Here is a 20,050-nt window from a genome sequence, read left to right on the forward strand (position 1 = left end):
CTAACAACTAAGGGTCAATCTCATACTTCTCTGGCATCACCTTTGCATTCGTTTCTGATCCTCTTTTACAGACCTGCAGTGGATGTAGAACCTAGCTGGTAGGGTGGATCTAACCATTCCGGTACAGTTCAGATGATCTTTTATGAAGGAGGCTGTAGATGTGAAATCTAAACTCTAATTACACAATGTGAGGCAAAATTGCAAAGGCACATAAAGAAGAAACATGTTCAAAGCACCAATAATGGAAAATGCAGTTCTACAATGACTCTAACCAATAAAACTAAATAGGAAGAGAAATAGATAGCAATCAAAAATCTGTCACGTTTATCAACAGAAGAAAGGGAAAAGAGAATATGATGAAACACACACAATATGCTGGAGGAACTCAACAGGCCAGGCAGCGTCTATGGAAAAAAATACAATCGATGTTTTGGGCCGAGACCCTTCGGCATTACTGAAGGGTCTTGGCCTGAAACGTCGACTGTGCTTTTGTCCATAGATGCTGCCTGGCCTGCTGATTTCCTCCAGCATTTTGAGTGTGTTGTTTGGATTTCCAGCATCTGCAGATTTCTCTTGTTTGTGAGAGAATATGATGATATTGATTAAAAAAAGTTACCATATCTAGTCTTTAAAACAAGTATATCCCTACAGATTTCCCTTTTACTAGTTCCTGCTAAGTTACTTCTGCAATGCAATATGAAACACGATGTCTCACCTTTCCTGTCCAAGTTCGACCTGCTATTCCCTGTAAAAGTGCATTCAGTATCATCCCTAAGTGTGGTGGAACCAATGAACCTGTCTGCTGCTTAGCAATGGATGCCATAGCTGTTGCTCCTTGTGCTTTCATCTTCCAGGATTGGGACTGCAGTGCCTTTTGTGTAATAGCAATCAATTCCTGCATGTACAGTCGTATTCCACCAAAGCTACCTGTAGCAAAAGCATAAATATTAACCTATCAATGCCACCTGAAAATAGATCAATTAGTTGTCTTAAAGGGACCATGTTATTCAAAATTTAGTTCACCTGCTACAAGATATAGACATATTTATCTACCAATGAAACTGATGATTTCAGTATGATTCAAGTTTCAATGTTTCTGGTTGTGCATGATTGACATAACTTGAGCTGATGGTTCAGTAACACATACTACATAGAAAACCCATTTATGCTTTGCATGTTCAAATATCAGGCCAGTCTGTATCAGGTATTCAGCTGTCTGTTCTGGAGTTCCGTCCTATTCTCTCACCTTGGTGGGGGAGGTGGGGTGAGCAAGCCCATGGTAAAGACTAGAGGTGAGGGAGACATAGAAATTGAGGGATGAAGCATGAAAGGAAGGGGAAAAGAGAGAGGCAAAGAGTTAAGGGAAATATGATCAGAGAGATGATAAGTGGAATAAGTAGAAACAAATCGAAAAAAAATCAGATATTGAAAATGGACAGAGTGAGGAAAAGTAGAAAAAAATTAAAAAGAGAAAATTAGGAGAAAAAAAATGGAGTGGAGAATGTAGAAGAATGTTTTAAAAATATTATTTTTTTCTGAATTATCCAGGAAAAACATAAGTGACTGTAAAACCTAATACAGATTCAGAAGCTGGGTAAACAGGATTTAACTAGTTCTTGACACTTCGAGATGTTATCTGAATTTTTTCCATGCAGCACACTCCATAAGACGCTCAAGACATATGGCCCATTTTTGTTCCTTCGGCCCATCGAGTCTGCTCATCACAGAAACATAGAAACCTACGGCACAATACAGACCCTTTGGTCCACAAAGCTGTGCCAAACATGTCCTTACCTTAGAAATTACCGAGGGTTACCCATAGCCCTCTATTTTCCTAAGCTCCATGTACCTATCCAGGAGTCTCTTAAAAGACCCTATCGTATCTGCCTCCACCACTGTCGCCAGCAGTCCATTCCATGCACTCACTACTCTCTGTGTAAAAAACTTACCCCTGACATTTCCTCTGTACCTACTTCCAAGCACCTTAAAACGGTGCCCTCTCGTGCTAGCCATTTCAGCCTTGGGGAAAAAGCCTCTGACTATCCACACGATCAATGCCTCTCATCATCTTATACACCTCTATCAGGTCACCTCTCATCCCCCATCGCTCCAAGGAGAAAAGGCCGAGTTCACTCAACCCATTCTCATAAGGCATGCTCCCCAATCCAGGCAACATCCTTGTAAATCTCCTCAGCACCCTTTCTATAGCTTCCACATCCTTTCTGTAGTGAGGTGACCAGAACTGAGCACAGTACTCCAAGTAGGGTCTGACCAGGGTCCTATATAGCTGCAACATTACCTCTCGGCTCCTAAACGCAATCTGACAATTGATGAAGGCCAATGCACTGTATGCCTTGTACCATTAATACTATATTCTGCCATCATATTTGACCTACCAAGATGAACCATCTCACACTTATCTGGGTTGAACGCCATCTGCCACCTCTCAGCCCAGTTTTGCATCCTATCAATGCCCCGCTGTAACCTCTGACAGCCCTCCACACTATCCACACACCCCCAACCTTTGTGTCATCAGCAAATTTACTAACTCTTCCCTCCACTTCCTCATCCAGGTCATTTATAAAAATCCCAAAGAGTAGGGGTCCCAGAACAGATCACTGAGGCACACCACTGGTCACCAACCTCCATGCAGAATATGACCCCTGTACAACCACTCTTTGCCTTCTGTAGGCAAGCCACAAAGCAATCTCCCCTTGGATCTCCTCCTTACTTGCTCAATAAGCCTTGCATGGGGTACCTTATCAAATGCCTTGCTGAAATCCATATACACTACATCTACTGCTATACCTCCATCAATGTGTTCAGTCATATCCTCAAAAAATTCAATCAGGCTTGTAAGGCACGACCTGCTTTTGACAAAGCCTTTCTACAGGGGCACAAATGACAGCATCCTGACTGGCCGCGTCCCTGCCTGGTATGGGAACTGTACTTCCCTCAATCGCAGGACTCCGCAGAGAGTGGTGCAGACAGCCCAGCACATCTGTAGATGTGAACTTCCCACTATTCAAGACACTTACAAAGACAGGTGTGTAAAAATGGCCCAAAAGATTATTGGGGACCAGAGTCAGCCCAGTCACAAACTGTTCCAACTGCTACCATCCAGAAATCTAGTGATTCTTGAAAGTTCATTATTAATGCCTCCACAATCTCTTCAGTACCTTGAGGTGCAATCCATCTGGTCCAGATGACTTATCTACCGCAGATCTTTCAGCTTCATAAGCACCCCTCTATAGCAACAACACTCACTTCTGCCCTTGGCACTCTTCAACTTCTGGCATACTGCTTGTGCCTTACACAGTGAAGACTGATGCAAAATACTCATTCAGTTCATCCACCATTTCCTTGTCCCTCATTACTACTGCTCCAATGCCATTTTCTTGTAGTCCGATATCTACTCTCGCCCCTCTTTTACTCTTTATATATCTGAAAAACTTTTGGGTATCCTCTTTGATATTGTTGGCTAGCTTACATTCATGTTTCATCTCCCTCCACCCCTCCCCATGTTATTTAGATACCATCTGTTGTTTTTAAAAGTTTTCCAATCCTCTAACTTCACACTAATCTTTGCTTCATTATATGCCCTCTCTTTTGCTTTTATGTTGGCTTTGACTTCCCTTGTCAGCCACGGTTGAGTCATCCTGCCTCTAGAATACTTCTTATTTTGGCACGTATCTATCCTGCGCCTTCTGAATTACTCCCAGAAACTCCAGCCATTGCTGCTCTGCTGTCATCCCGGCTCGTATCCCCTTTCTATCAACTTTGGCGAGCTCCTCTCTCATGCCTCTGTAATTTCCTTTACTCCACTGTAATACTGATACATCTGACTTTAGCTTCTTCTTCTCAAGTTGCAGGGTGAATTCTAACATATTATTGTCATTGCCTCCTACGGGTTCCTTTACTTTAAACTTCCTAATCAAATCCGGTTCATTGCACAACACTCAATTGAGAATAGCTGATCCCCTAGTCAGTTCAGCCACAACTATTTCCTATGAATAATTTTGGAGTTTCCAATATTCATTTATTAAACTGGCTTCCCCTTTTTGTTAATAAATAAGAATTGTGATTTCAGTGAAGAAAAAGGAATGAGCATGAACAAGCATTTGAAAGTACAATAATGATTATGATTAGATTGAGAAAAATAAAATCTGTTTTATGAGAAAGGATACCATTCCTGTAGGCCTTGATTGAGGTACTTATCCAATTACTAAATTTGACCACTGTTAAACTTTCTATAGATTAAACAGTTTTAAACTTGCAGAGATAACATTTTTACCTACCAGGTACGTTCTCCTGCCATACTTCCATCCACAGCTCAGAGTCACTGCTTTCCCCCTTATCTTCATCTGGGATTTCATGCATTCCAAGAAATGCGAGGGGTAAGGCCAGGGCTGCATGTTGCTTGATTATATCGGGGCTATGCCGCCCAATGGCACTTACAGTTAGTACGCAAGCTGACTGATAGACGGGCTCTGAAAAATTAAAAGGCAAACTAATTTCTATAACCAGTTAAATAGATCATGAGGTTTATTTAGCAAATAAGATACAAACACAGTATGGAAAACTCCCAACTGTTTCATGCTCTTTGAATCCTGAGATAAATCCCACTTTCAAATTATCCCTTTTTATGACAGCTCCCAGTTTAAAAATAGACATGTTCAATTAGCTTATTTTGGTGAAACATATTGGACCAAAGGGATAACTCAAAATAAATGAAATGATAAGGATGTCATTAGATCCATCTTCAGGATGCTAGGTGGCATCTACTACATCTACCCATTTCTTTAACCCAGGTAGGTGCTACTGATGTAATCATAGTAAAAGGGAAAGTAACACATTTCTAAGTTTTGTGTCCTTTGGAATCTTTAAAAACATGTTCATTCTTTCCACAGCATTCCAAGGTAGATTTTAAAGATTTTAATTTTAAAGATCTACAACCAACAATCGGAAGGAATTTGTCACATTACTTCTAGATGTGCTCCTAAGACTGTACTTTTTAGTTCTGGACTCTCTGAGAAGCAGCAGCTACTTGTCAATTACATTGTCTATCCTCAATGTGATCACTTCTCATTTTTCTAAATTCCAGTGTTTATAGACCAAGTTTCACCCATTGACCTTTGGAGGGTAACTCCAACATTCCAGGAATAAGATTCGGAAATCTACAGACCAATCCTTTAGAACTTTAGGTGTAGTGTACTTGGATATCCAGAATCATTCAGTAAGGTGCCATGTTGACGTACAAAGCTCATGGTAAGAATGGGGATATAAAAGAGTTTGTTTTCCCTAAGAATTCTGAATCTTCAGAATTCTCTACTCCAGTAAGGTGTAGGTGTGGAATCATTAGCTATATTCAAGACTGTGATCGTCAGATTTCCAGACTTTAGGGAATCATGGGCTATGGGAGTCAGGAAGAAAAAGGAAGGAGAGATCAAATCAGCCATGACATTATTGAATACCCCAGTAGACACAGAAGGGAATGTCTCAACTCTTGTTCTTATTCAATTGTTTATTGATGAAGCCGAACCAAGTTAGCAAAGATTCAATCTTGCCAGTGGAAGGCCAAAAACATTCAACCAGATTGTCCATTTACACCACTGATAAATATCAAACCATTAAGCAATTTCTGCAGTCAACTGAAGAAGCTGACATTGTATCAGTTAGATTATACGTCCAAATCCCCTCTAATTATTGGAAACCCAGTTTATGAAGTAACTGTGTTTTACAGCCGAGGTCTTTCCAAGATATAAACAATAATAACTGCCACTGGGATAGTCCCCATTGAGAAATAGAATGATTATGAAGGTTAATCAAGTGGTTAAAATTAACCATAAATCACATGGAACTTCTACTAAAAGGAATGCAATCTACTTTATACAGAAGAACCCAGTGCCAGAAACAGAATTTCAAGTACTCTTCAAACAAGTTCTTTAAAAAGGATTTGTAGTCATATTCTCAAAAGAATTTGTATTGTCTTTCATGGTCTTTTTTTACTTCTCTAATCTCCTTTGGTAATATTAGTTATATATGCTGCAGATTCTATTAAAGTTTGAGATAGGACATTAGGATAACACCTTTTTTCCTCATGATATAGCGTGATGGACTTTTCTTGTCCATTTAACAGGATGTCAACATCTCATCTGAAGGATGGCACTTCTGAAAACTCACCAGAAGTGTGTCTATGCAGATTTTTCTAATGTGGGCCTTTAGGACAGAATTCTATCACTGTGGGTTCTACTCAAGTGTGGGATACTCCGAAAGCCATAGCTGACACTAAAACAAAGTGGATAGGGCATAACATGTAAATGTACTTACCATCTTTTTCAAGGTACCACATGTTGAGTTTTTGAAATAATTTTTCTGAGCTGCTGGACCGTGCTGTCTGTAAGACAACATTTGAGTCTTGTATCATTAGATACTTACATTGTATATCAATATATGCAAAACATGAATTACGTATTCCATTGAATCCTCCCTACAGAAAGCTCAGAATATTACTGCAGCACCAGCCCATTCTTATCATTGGCATACCAGTCATGGTATCTCTAGGGACAGACAACATATACAGGAGCATTGTTCTATTTACAGTTCGATTTTGGGAGAGGGAGAAACAATTGGAGAAATTTTCGACCTTTGCCTTTTGTGAACATAACTGGTTTCCAGTGGCAAAATTAATGCTTAAAAGCCACACGGCATTTTACTTAGGGCTGCTTTGCCTTAGGAAGTGGTTCAACAGTCTCTCATTCATGCAGTGACTACAGTTACTATGTGAGGTGAAATCTAATTCAATAGGTCAACCATTGCCAAAGACCAGAAGTACAGTCCAAGAACACTTATTCTGGGGCTTTATGGAGCTTCTTATGACTTCTGATATTCCAGAACCGAACCTGAGCACAGCCATGTCATATTAACCCAAAAATGTATAAAACCTAAGGGTAGCAAACTAATCCTAAAGCCTTTCTGAATAACTCATTCTTGTAAACAAGGAAATTATTCTCAAGGGGACACTTCAGGTTTCTTCCAAAAAATTGTATATTACACATGTAGTATTTCAAGGGTATCCTAATCATTACGAAGAACAAAGTGAACTCTGCTGGGCTGACATCTCAACACACTCCTATATGCCTGCAGTAGTCTGTTCTGTTTTGTTATCACATGAAAGAAAGTTAGAGGGAAATAGTAATTCATCTTAAAGTTAACTCCCAACTGCCCTTCTGATCACTAGCTCTGCTCTGATTTCTATTTCACACAAATTATCCAAATTCACATATTACTCAATCACGAAGCAGATTTCATCAGAACCCGAGAACCTTAATATTGCCCATTCAAGAGAAATGGACACTGGAATAGTTAGAGCCACTATTATTATACAAGATAGAGTTCTTAAAGTGAGACCACTGGTCATCTAAATAGATAAATGTAGTTAGCCCCTTTTGTTCAAGAGTCTGATGGTTGAGGGGTAGTAACTGTTCGTGAGCCTGGTGGTGCGAGTCCTGAGGCTCTTGTACCTTCTACCTGATGGCAGTAGCAAGAAAAGAGCATGGCCTGGGTGGTGAGAATCTTTGATGATGGATGCTGCTTTCCTATGACAGCATTTCATGTAGATATGCTCAATGGTTGGGAGGACTTTACCCGTGATGTACTGGGCTGAATCCATTACCTTTTGTAGGGTTTTCCATTCAAAGGTGTTGGTGTTCCCATACCAGGCCATAATGCAGTCGGTCAATAAACATTCCACTACACATTTGTAGAAGCTTGTCAAAGTCTTTGATGTTATGCTGAATCTCCACATACTCCTAAGAAAGTAGAGGTTTTGTCGTGTTTTCTTTGTAATTACATATATATGATGGGTCCAGGACAGGTCCTCTGAGATAGTGACACCCAGAAACCTAAAGTTACTGACCCGCGCCACCTCTAAACTTCTGATGAAGACTGGCTCATGGACCTCTGGTTTCCCTCTCCTGAAGTCTACAATCAACTCCTTGGTCTTGAGTAAGAGGCTGTTGTTATGACACCACTCAGCCAAATTTTCAATCTCTATCCTGTATGCCAATTCATCACCACCTTTGAGATGGTGGACAACAATGGTGTCATCAGCAAACTTGCATATGGTGTTAGAGCTGTACTGAGCCACACAGTCATAGGTGTAAAGCAAGTAGTGCAAGGGGTTGCAAGTAGTGGCAACCCCTACCCACCACCCCCCCCACCCCCGGGTCGGCCGGTCCGCAAGAATATTGTCAATATTAAACTGGTCCGCAGTGCAAAAAAGGTTGGGGACCCCTGCTCTAGCTGGTAGAAGTCGTGGTGTTTGGATGGCTAAGGGCCTTGGTGACTTACTGCAATACATTGGGCAATTAGGAAATGAGTTACTGATTCTGCCCTGCCCTTGTAGACACATTGTGTATATGACTACTGCAGTTCAGTTTCTGGTCAATGGTAATCCTAAAATATAAATAGTAGGATAAGTGGCTATAATTCTTGGCATAAAGTGATTATTTTCCTCTTTGAGCCAATGTGTCTTTTTTTTTAAAAAAAAGTACCTTACACAACACATTCAATCCTTCTGTAGAAATTTACTTCCTAGTTCTCCAGTAATTTTTTCCTCACAGGATGACATTTTGGACAGTTTTCTGTAAGGTTTCCTTCCTTAGTTTCTCATTCTTATCTATGATCATCACTCACTGTAATTCTCATTATTCATATCAGTTCAAGATTGCTTAATGCCATTTCCAGTACACCAGTGTAAAGGAGAATGAAATATCTGTTACTCCGGATCTGACGAAGCACAAAAAGCACAATGAGGATGGGGGGGGGGGGGGGGAACCAACAGAAAGAAATATTGAATGTTCATAACGATAAAGTGATACTAGGCACAGGAGCTCTGTACGAGGTGACTGACAGGAAAGTAGTAGTGGTTGCGGGTGGGGGAGGGAGGTGTGGAGGAGAGGATTAGTGGTAGAGGTGTTGATCAGCTTACTGCTTGGAGAGATAACTGTTTTTGAGCCAGGTGGTCCTGGTAGCCTCCTCCCCTGATGGGAGTGGAATTAACATTCCATGAGCAGTATGGGTGCAATCCTTCATGATGTTACTGGCCCTTTTCCAGTAATTTTTGTATACATGTCCTTGATAGCAGGTAGGCTGATGCTAGTGCTGTGCTGGGCAGTTTTGACTACCCGTTGTACAGCCTTTCTGTCTGCCGCAGTGCAGTTTCCATACCGTGCAGTGATGCAGCGTGTTTGGATGCCCTCTACTGGCCATCTGTAGAAGGATGTGAGTATGGATGTGCATAGTCAAGCTCTCTTCAGCCTCCTCAGAAAGTAGAGGCATTGGTGAGCATTCCTGATTGTTCTCGGACCATGAGAGGTTGCACAAGATGTGTACTCCCAGGAGTTTGAAACTGCTGACAATTTCCATTGCTGAGTCATCAATGCAAAGAGGGGTATGAGTGGTCAGAGTTCTCCTGCAGTTAATTACCTTCTCTTTTGTCTTGCTGACATTGAGGAAGAGGTTATTTGCCTAGTAACAGGACTTAAGCTCTTCCATCTCCTCTCTGTAGGCCCTTAAGAGTTACATCCATTATCTAATCTTAACTACACCAAAGCATCTTTACTAAATAAACAGACAAAAAAGTGGAGGAACTCAGCAGGTCAGGCAGCATCAATGGAAAGGAATGTTATTTCAGGCCAAGACCCTTCATCAGGAGTCCTGATGAAAGGTCTTGGCCCGAAATAACATCCCTTTATTCTTTCCATAGATGCTGCCTGACCTGCTGAGTTCCTTCAGCATTTTGCGTGCGTTACTCTGCAGAATCTCGTGTTTATGATTTACAATTTACTGAATAAACACAAGCTCAACATCTAACAGCTAACATTGGGACATCTTGTTTGTTCCCTTCTATTTTTGGGTGTACAATAATGCTTGTACTATGACCAGGTGACTAGATAATCAAAATAGAGATCTCTGGGAGAGAATGACTAACATGGCACTAATAATATACAACAGTTATATAGCTGCTGTGATTTTATGACAACACACTGAAGTATTGGTATGTCTTCTCCTACTGCAGTGAAATATAAGGCAGACCATTACCTTCACAACAAAGCCTAAGACCTTCTCCTGATCAAAAGCTAAATCACTGCATCATATGCAACATCTTTCTACTTCTTGCCCTGGACTCTACAATTTGACCATCCACACTGGCCTGAATCCATACTGAACACATCTAAAGCATCCAAGTCATACTGGACGTTACCAAACTGGTTTAAATATCCAAATTAGCAAACCTGAAACTCTTGCATTGAGATTTGAAGAAAATTGGATTTAGAACAGCACTGTAGTGTAGGTTTGGAGTAAGTTTTATTTGAAACAAAGTAAAATAAGTCTTCCCATTTATCTCACAGATGCCATGATTGATCAAGACTACTGAATTCAGAGAAATTCCTGTTCTACATGGTTCACCATCTACAGCCCAAAGTTCATGCTGTTCCTAACACTGTTTCTTTATTTATTTTCCAGTTACTTAACAACTAAAATCACATAATGTCATATTTCGTAAAACTCACCCGAACCAAATGACCGACTGCAACAGCGTAAGCTTTTCGTATGGTAGCATTACGGTCATTTAAACCTGTCAACAGAGCGCTCAACAATTTACCTGTCAAAAATGAGAACAATGTTACAACAGAATTATACATTGCAGATGGACTGTCACGTCAGTTAGCAAACTTGGTTCACTGTGTGTGTATACTTTCAAGTCCATTATTACTACTTCAGTATTTAAAACCAATGTTTACAAAATATGAATATGTACTCACTTGATTTTAGAATGACATTCACATTCAATTCAGAATGCACTGTCTCAAATGGATGCAAATTTAACAGCAGCTTTCAATCGAAAACTAGCTGAAATCATTGATGGAAAAGTAACTGTCAGGACTTTGATTAAAAGAGCAGCGAACAGAATTAACTGGACAGCACTTTCAAAGAGCTAGAACAGGCACAAATAGCAGACTGCAAACACGAGCAAATCTGCAGATGCTGGAATTTCAAGCAACACACACAAAAGTTGCTGGTGAACGCAGCAGGCCAGGCAGCATCTCTAGGAAGAGGTACAGTCGACGTTTTGGGCTGAGACCCCGAAACGTCGACTGTACCTCTTCCTAGAGATGCTGCCTGACAAACAGCAGACTGAATGCTTTTGGAGCTGCACAATTTAACGTAATTAACATGAAATATTGATAAGATAAGCTTTTGTAGCTTTTTCTGAAAAAATAAAAGTATCAAATAACAAGCATTCTGTACACTCACTTGCAAATGAATTTAAGTCTTGTGGACATTTGGTTGTCAAAAACACCACCACATGGGCACAGCCTCCCTGTAAATCACAACATCGTATTAACTGTTAGAGTGAGTTTTTGGGTAGATAATTCATTTACACTTAAATGACTTTGGCCACCAGTCTTCTGTTTGACAAAGTACTGTGGACTGAGTTCACAATAATGCATTTCCTAAAAGCTGTGAATATCAGAATACTAGCCAGACGCTGCGATAGAATTGTGAAGTTTACAGGTAGTTTCGAAGATAGTCTTATGTATACTTTATAAATATTAATTACTCTCTATGTTAGCACGTAAAATACTAAATAAGTGTATTGTGGATTTGACTTGCACTCCTAAAGGCTGTGAGTACCAACCCAGACATGTTGGCATCGGGAGGAAAGGATGAAGTCAGAAGGTGTGAAGTTTTGTATGTAGCTTCAAAAGGAAGCATTGTCTTAACTTTGTAAATAGCGATTGCCCTTTGTGTTCAGCATATAAATATCGAGCCCACATTGGGCTAGCAGAACTTTCTACCGAAGGCGTCTCCGTCCGTACGATGCCTGCTGTACCTCGTTGTGTAGAATAAAGAAGCTGCTTTGTATCTACCAGTAACTCTGTCTCTCCGGTGATTTCATCCTCGCCACAACATTTGGTGTCAGAAGTGGGATACTTCGTGACCCATTGTGTGGCCAGCGTCCTAGCATTAACCAAGAGGTTTAATATTCTGATTTGCTTTTAATAAATGTAATAGCATTACCATGCTTGATGCAGCTTATACCTCAAGTTATCTGTAGGATACCCATTAGTACACTTACCTTTTGCATCTTGGAAAGCCAGGATGTAATTGTTGAGGCTTTATAAAACATTGGTGAGGCTTCACTTGGAGTATTGAGAGCAGTTTTGGGCTCCTTATCTAAGAAAGTATGTGCTGACATTGGAGAGAGTTCAAAGGAGGTTCAAGAAAATGATTCTGGGATTGAAAAGCTTATCATATGAGGAGCACTTGATGGAAATGGGCCTGTATTCACTAGAATTCAGGAGAATCGGGGGTGGGGGTAGGGGGGATCTTATTGAAACCTTCTAAATGTTGAAAAGCCTCGATAAAGTAGATGTGGAGAGGATGTTTCCTATGGTGAGGGAGTCTAAGACCAGAGGGGACAGCCTCAGAGTAGAGGGATGTCCATTTAGAATGGAGAAGAGGAGGAATTTCGTTAGCCAGAGAGTGGTCAATCTGTGGAAGTCAATGCCAGAGGCAGCTGTGGAGGCCAAGTCATTGGTTATATTTAAGGCATAGGTTGATAAATTTTTGATTAGTCAGGGCATGAAGGGGAGAAGGCAAGAGATTGGGGCCGAGAGGGAAATGGATCAGCCATGGTGAAATGGTGGAGCAGTAACGATGGGTCAAATGGTATAATTCTACTCCTGTATTTTATGGTAGTATGGTCTAGAATGGTCTGGAGGCCTCTCTACTGTGGCTGCCCTGTGAGGTGAATGGTGACCTAATCTTAAATGCTGCAAACCGTGGCTCTACCAACAGACTACCCTGATGGTTTCCCAACAATTTGTGCTGTCAAAACTCTTTTTTCCAGGTTTAAATGTCTCCAAATATTATAGACATTTAGAAATAACTGAAATACGTTCAAATTATTAAATAAAAACTAAGCACTCATTTAAAGTATTAATTTAACAAAACATTATAAACATTAAATAAATTTAATATATAATATCAGCTAACATAGTAACATAGAAAGCCTACAACACAATACAGGCCCTTCAGCCCACAAGGTTGTGCCGAACATGTCCCTAACTTAGATATTACTAGGGTTACCCATAGCCCACTATTTTTCTAAGCTCCATGTACCTATTCAAAAGTCTCTTAAAAGACCCTATCACATCCACCTCTACCACTGTAGTTGGCAGCCCATTCCACGCACTCACCACTCTCTGAGTAAAAAACTTACCCGACATCTCCTCTGTACCTACTCCCAAGCACCTTAAGCCTGTGCCTTCTTGTGGCAGCCATTTCAGCCCTGGGAAAAAGCCTCTGACTATCCATATGATCAATGTTTCTCATCATCTTATACACCTCTATCAGGTCACCTCTCATCCTCCGTCGCTCCAAGGAGAAAAGGCCGAGTTCACTCTACCTTTTCTCATAAGGCATGCTCCCCAATCCAGGCAATATCCTTGTCAAGCTCCTTTGCACCCTTTCTAAGGATTCCACATCCTTCCTGTAGTGAGGCGACCAGAACTGAGCACAGTACTCCAAGTGGGGTCTGACCAGGGTCCTATATAGCTGCAACATTACCTCTCGGCCTCCAAATTCAGTCCCACGATTGATGAAGGCCAATGCACCGTATGCCTTCTTAACCACAGAGTCAACCTGCGCAACTGCTTTGAGCGTCCTATGGACTTGGATCCCAAGATCCCTCTGATCCTCCACACTGCCAAGAGTCTTACCATTAATACTATATTCTGCCATCATATTTGACCTACCAAAATGAACCACTTCACACTTATCTGGGTTGAACTCCATCTGCCACTTCTCAGCCCAGTTTTGCATCCTATCAATATCCCACTGTAACCTCTGACAGCCCTCCACACTATCCACAACACCCCCAACCTTTGTGTCATCAGCAAACTTACTAACCCACCCCTCCACTTCCTCAACCAGGTCATTTATAAAAATCACGAAGAGTAAGGGTCCCAGAACAGATCCCTGAGGCACACCACTGGTCACCGACCTCCATGCAGAATATGACCCGTCTACAACCACTCTTTGCCTTCTGTTGGCAAGCCAGTTCCGGATCCACAAAGCAATGTCCCCTTGGATCCCATGCCTCCTTACTTTCTCAATCAGCCTTGCATGGGGTACCTTATCAAATGCCTTGCTGAAATCCATATACACTACATCTACTGCTCTTTCTTCATCAATGTGTTTAGTCACATCCTCAAAAAATTCAATCAGGCTCATAAGGCATGACCTGCCCTTGACAAAGCCATACTGACTATTCCTAATCATATTATGCCTCTCCAAATGTTCATAAATCCTGCCTCTCAGGATCTTCTCCAACAACTTACCAACCACTGAGGTAAGACTCACTGGTCTATAATTTCCTGGGCTATCTCTACTCCCTTTCTTGAATAAGGGAACAACATCTGCCACCCTCCAATCCTCTGGAACCTCTCCCGTCCCCATCGATGATTCAAAGATCATCACCAAAGGCTCAGCAATCTCCTCCCTCGCCTCCCACAGTAGCCTGGGGTACATCTCATCCGGTCTCGGCGACTTATCCATCTTGATGCTTTCCAAAAGCTCCAGCACATCTTCTTTCTTAATATCTACATGCTCAAGCTTTTCAGTCCACTGCAAGTCATCACTACAATCACCAAGATCCTTTTCCACAGTGAATACTGAAGTATTCATTAAGTATCTCTGCTATTTCCTCCGGTTCCATTCACACTTTCCCACTGTCACACTTGATAGGTCCTATTCTTTCAGGTCTTAACCTCTCGCCCTTCACTTACTTGTAGAATGCCTTGGGGTTTTCCTTAATCCTGCCCGCCAAGGCCCTCTCATGGTCCCTTCTAGCTCTCCTAATTTCCTTCTTAAGCTCCTTCCTGTTTGCCTTATAATCTTCTAGATCTCTAACATTACCTAGATCTCTGAACCTTTCGTAAGCTTTTCTTTTCTTCTTGACTAGGTTTACTACAGCCTTTGTACACCACGGTTCCTGTACCCTACCATAACTTCCCTGTCTCATTGGAACGTACCTATGCAGAACTCCACACAAATATCCCCTGAACATTTGCCACATTTCTTCCGTACCTTCCCCTGAGAACACCTGATCCCAATTTAAGCTTCCAAGTTCCTGCCTGATAGCCTCATAATTCCCTTTACTCTAATTAAATGCTTCTTTTAAAATTTTATTTATTAAATTTTTTTTTTGCTCAACATAACAAAACTTTCAATTTCCAGATACACTTACATTTCTTCCCCTCACAGATATCAGGTATCAGAACACTTCCATCAAAATATAGACATCACCACAACATCCTATACAAAAGCCCTTATTAGTATAGCAGACAGAAACGTTTTTCTAACTTGTCTGTTCCTATCTTTCTCCAATGTTATTGCAAAGGAGATAGAATTACCATCACTATCTCTAAAATGCTCTCCCACTGAGAGATCTGACACCCAACCAGATTCATTTCCCAATACCAGATCAAGTATAGTCCCTCCTCTTGTAGGCTTATCTACATATTGTGTCAAAAAACCTTCTTGAACAAACCTAACAAACTCCACCCCATCTAAAGCCCTTGCTCTACGGAGATGGCAATCGATATTTGGGAAATTAAAATCTCCCATCACAACAACTCTGTTATTATTACACCTTTCCAGGATCTGTTTCCCAATCTGCTCCTCGATATCCCTGTTACTATTGGGCGACCTATAAAAAATAACAACCTTCACTTTTACTTCACTCAAATGTATGGGGGTCATCATTTTAACACTAGGTGGTTGGAGTACATCAAAGAAGCCAGTTGAGTAACTTGGCCCTCTTGTTCAGTATTTCAGGGAAAGGGCAAGAGGCCAGATGCACCGACAATGCACACCCAATGCTCTGTACTTTTGACATCAGCAGGTAAACCACCTCCTTATACTCACTGTGCAGGACCTCTTCCTTCTTTTTACCCATGTCATTGGTGCTAATGTGAACCACAACCTCTGGCTGCTCACCATCCCTCTTGAGAATATTCTACAGCAGCTCTGAGACACCTTGGTCCCTAGCACCTGAGAGGGAACACAACATCCTAGCATCTCTATTGCAACCACAGAATCATCTGTCCGTCCTCCTAACTACCGAGTTTCCTTTCTCTAAGCCTGCCTTTACCCTTCCCTACTGAGCATTTCAGCTGGCCATAGTGCCACTGGCCTGGCTGTTGTTGCTGTGCCCTGATAGGGAATCCCCCCAGCAGTATCCAAAGGGATATACTTGTTGCTGAGGAGAATTAATATGGGGAAACCTGCACTAACTGCTTATACCACTTACTATTCCTGATGGTCAACCACTTACGATCTGAAGCCTACACTCTGGGCGTGACCACCTCATTAAATGTTTCATCTATGAGGCTTTGAGCCTCCCAGATGGTCCCCAGTACATCCAGCTGCAGCTCCAGTTCCTTGACTTTGACAGTCAGGTGCTGAAGTTGGATGCACTTCCTGCAGATGTAGTCACCAGGGAGACCATTAGGTATCCTGAAATTCCCACATCTTACAGGGAGGAGCATTCCACTACTTTATCATCTTGCCAAAACTTGTTATACCTTTGGCTCTAACTTAAGTTCTACAATCAATTAAATTATTCCAAACTACTCAGCACTCTTAGCCTCTGCTTGCTCACGCTCAAGCCTGTTGAACCCCAACTCAGATATTTTAATTTATGAACATGGTACCTTTTAATAGTCTGCAAGTCCAAGTTTAACACATGCAAATATGATCAAAGCATTTGCACTCAAATCTTTTGTGATAGATTAAGACTCACCTTAGTTCCAAGACCTACTCCACTCTTGAGGAGTTCACACAACTTTGGAACTAAATCCCCCAGAACATTTGTGTCTATATGCTGGAGACACTACAAAATAAAACAAAGATTTAAGAATGGAAGTGCATTTTTCGCTATTTAGAATGATAAAATTAGACTTGTAGGTAAATAAAATTGTCCAGCAGTACTAAAAATCATGCAATTAAGGATTTAAAAAATCAGACTTTTAAATGTCAGTAATTTTATAAGTGCTTAATCAGAAGTAGATTTATAAAACAAAATAACCTCACTTCAGAGCAAGATACTTCTCTTCTGATCTTCAGATTGAAACATTAGTTACTAGTTTAGCCTTTCCCCACACTTACCATATTGATGGTTTCCATCATCGGAGAAGACTTGGCTGCACTGAGCCTGGCACTGTCCATAGCAGTCTAGTGTTTAAACAAAAAACTAAAGTTGTCCACTGAATCTGATAAAAAGATTTAGAAAATATATTGTACAATATATAAATGTTGGATATTATACTTCACCTTCTCTTGTTCAGTTGCACGTAGACTCAAATAATTGAGGACTTGTGGCTCAAGTACACTAAGTGATTCCAATAAAGTGGGGATAAGTCTTGCTGCGTGTGGCTTTAACAGTGGCCCTGCATTTTTGCTAATTTTTACAAGGGTGTCGATGCTATGTAAAGAAAACAAAGTTAGTCCAATCAAAATCATGCTTCCTAAGGTTGAGATATCTTTGAAAATATTAGATTCTTACATTTTTGAAATCTCAAGATTTCAGAAATGCACACAAGGGAAACAAGACTTGCAGGAAGATTATATTAGCAAATAAAGGTCAAGTCTGTCTGCTTACATTCACTTACCCAAAGTGATTATATCAGTTTTCCTATTATCTAGAGTACATGGCAATTTTAATCACAATCATTCTATAATTATAAGAACTGTTTTAAATCCTCCTTCCAGTACTGCTACAATGAAATTCCCATTGTTATTTGTAAACAGAAATAAAATACTTGTAGTAAAACTCAGATATTCCAGCAGCGTCAGGACTGTGGTGATGTCAGACAGGCAGATTTTCTGAACTTCTAGATATTATTCCTTTCAGTATCTCAACATACTTTTACTCAACTTAAAAAAAAATACAACAGGATAATAAGTGAATTGACTTTATTACTTACATCCTTCATATACATGAGGAGTAAAAATCTTTATGTTACGTCTCCATCTAAATGTGCAATTTATAGTAATTTATAATAACTAGTATGCACAACAGTACAGACAATAAAACATATAGATACAGTTGTGTCAGCATGAATTAATCAGTCTGATGGCCTGGTGGAAGAAGCTGTTCTGGAGCCTGTTGGTCCTGGGTTTTATGCTGCGGTACCGCTTCCTGGGTGATTGCAGCTGGAACAGTTTGTGGTTGGGTTGACTCAGGTCCCCAATGATCCTCCAGTCCCTTTTTACACACCTGTCTTTGTAAATGTTCTGAATAGTGGGAAGTTCACATCTACAGATGCGCTGGGCTGTCTACACCACTCTCTGCAGAGTCCTGCGATTGAGGGAAGTGCAGTTCCCATAACAGGCAGAGATGCAGCCACTCAGGATGCTCTCAATTGTGCCCCTGTAGAAGGTACTTAGGATCAGGGGGCCCATACCAAACTTCAACTGAATGAGTCAGGAAGCACAGGGGAGGGCGGGTGAGAAACAGGACCAAAGTGAGTTTAAAGAGAGTGCAACAGTGTCTGGTGAGCCAGATATTCTAATAGTGGGTATTTGAAGTTTTACTGCAAGATCAGAGGAAAGAATGGGACTGATGAGACTGTTAAGATCCAGCACAGAATAATTGAAAAGCCTTCCTCGACGATGCAATCGTTTTATGACCTACAATGTGTTTGATGGGGCAAAAAAGGAATGTGTTTCCAGTGGTGTGGCAAACAAGTGATTTACTGATGGAGTAACCTGGTTTATTGATAATAAGGGTAGTGTAAAACTGAATTATGAAAATGGAACAATCAAATCAAACTAAAGCTCTTTTAAATTCAACCTCTATTTCCAGACTCTGGTGTATAAGTGCATCTTTCACTTTATCCCACATGTGTAAGGAGTATTAATATATATATATTCTCCCTGATCTACAGAGTGCGAGGTTGGTTCACTGATTTTCCTCCAATTCTTACCGGAGGAAACAAGGAAGCACAAAATTAGGTGCAAATGGACTTACCCAACAATATCAGAAAAATGAATTAAAATGTTTTATATGCCTATTTTATTTTACCAAGTACATAAACAATTATATGATTTACAATACATAGACAATATTCTAAATTTATTCAATGTATTAAAAATGTATGACTTATTTTGCTTTCTCGTGGTATATACCTTATAGAACGAACTTCTGCCACAGGGCTAATAATGCCTTTGTCCAATAAGCAAGGTAAGAGCACAGCAACAAATCGTTGACCAGCAGCACCATTGGATGGTTCACACATGTGTATGCAAACCTATAAAAAGAAAATGGATTTCCATTAATTCGTTTGTAACTGTTAAGTTAAAAAAATATATTATACATTAAACAAGATATAAAAGTCTGACTCATTCTGGCATTTCATCATGAAAGACTTGGCCCCATTCAGGATCACAAGGTCTCTAAGCCATCCAGTGATTCTGAAGGAAGTATTCTCATTGCATTCTAATACCCATACTTTATACCATGTGTTGGTACGTGTACACTCTTAACCTTTCTCTGCAATAACACTGACTTCTTCCATCTCAAAGCAGCCCACAGTTCCACTTTATTCTTTGGTGTTTTCAATACTGCTACAGGCAGTGCTTCCCGTTCCTTTTCGATGTCAAAAATTGCAAACTTCAACAGCAACTGGACTCCAAAGCCTTTTCTGCCTTTCTCTCCCTTCATTTTTCTTTCCCTCATCTTTCTATAATATTTCCACCATCTTTTTTGACATTTCCTTCATGATCTCAAACAACCCATTGTTGGAATTGATTGCATTTTTAAAAATACTTTTTATAAGATATTAGTTGAATTAATGCAAGATTAAAATTGTGCTTCTTATCGTGGACTCTCTGACGGTGGTGTCTGAAAAGAGGATGCTATCCAAGTTCCATCTTGGACAATGTCTCCCATCCACTACATAATGGATGTTGG

General features: G+C 40.5%; 1 protein-coding gene across 1 annotated transcript in view; it reads right to left on the minus strand.

Moving 5' to 3' along the window:
* Positions 1 to 20,050, minus strand: part of ecpas (Ecm29 proteasome adaptor and scaffold) — a 151,690-nt gene that overhangs the window by 13,286 nt on the left and 118,354 nt on the right. The window contains exons 34-42 of the mRNA XM_063048986.1: positions 19,267 to 19,388; positions 17,410 to 17,560; positions 17,245 to 17,310; positions 16,880 to 16,969; positions 11,323 to 11,389; positions 10,578 to 10,669; positions 6,331 to 6,397; positions 4,295 to 4,490; positions 716 to 923 (exon numbers count right to left, since the gene is read on the minus strand). Of these exons, the coding sequence (XP_062905056.1) occupies positions 716 to 923; positions 4,295 to 4,490; positions 6,331 to 6,397; positions 10,578 to 10,669; positions 11,323 to 11,389; positions 16,880 to 16,969; positions 17,245 to 17,310; positions 17,410 to 17,560; positions 19,267 to 19,388 (1,059 nt within the window). The remainder of the gene's footprint in view (positions 1 to 715; positions 924 to 4,294; positions 4,491 to 6,330; positions 6,398 to 10,577; positions 10,670 to 11,322; positions 11,390 to 16,879; positions 16,970 to 17,244; positions 17,311 to 17,409; positions 17,561 to 19,266; positions 19,389 to 20,050) is intronic.

Source organism: Mobula hypostoma, chromosome 5 (genome assembly GCF_963921235.1).
Source record: "Mobula hypostoma chromosome 5, sMobHyp1.1, whole genome shotgun sequence".
NCBI classification, from domain to species: Eukaryota; Metazoa; Chordata; class Chondrichthyes; order Myliobatiformes; family Myliobatidae; genus Mobula; species Mobula hypostoma.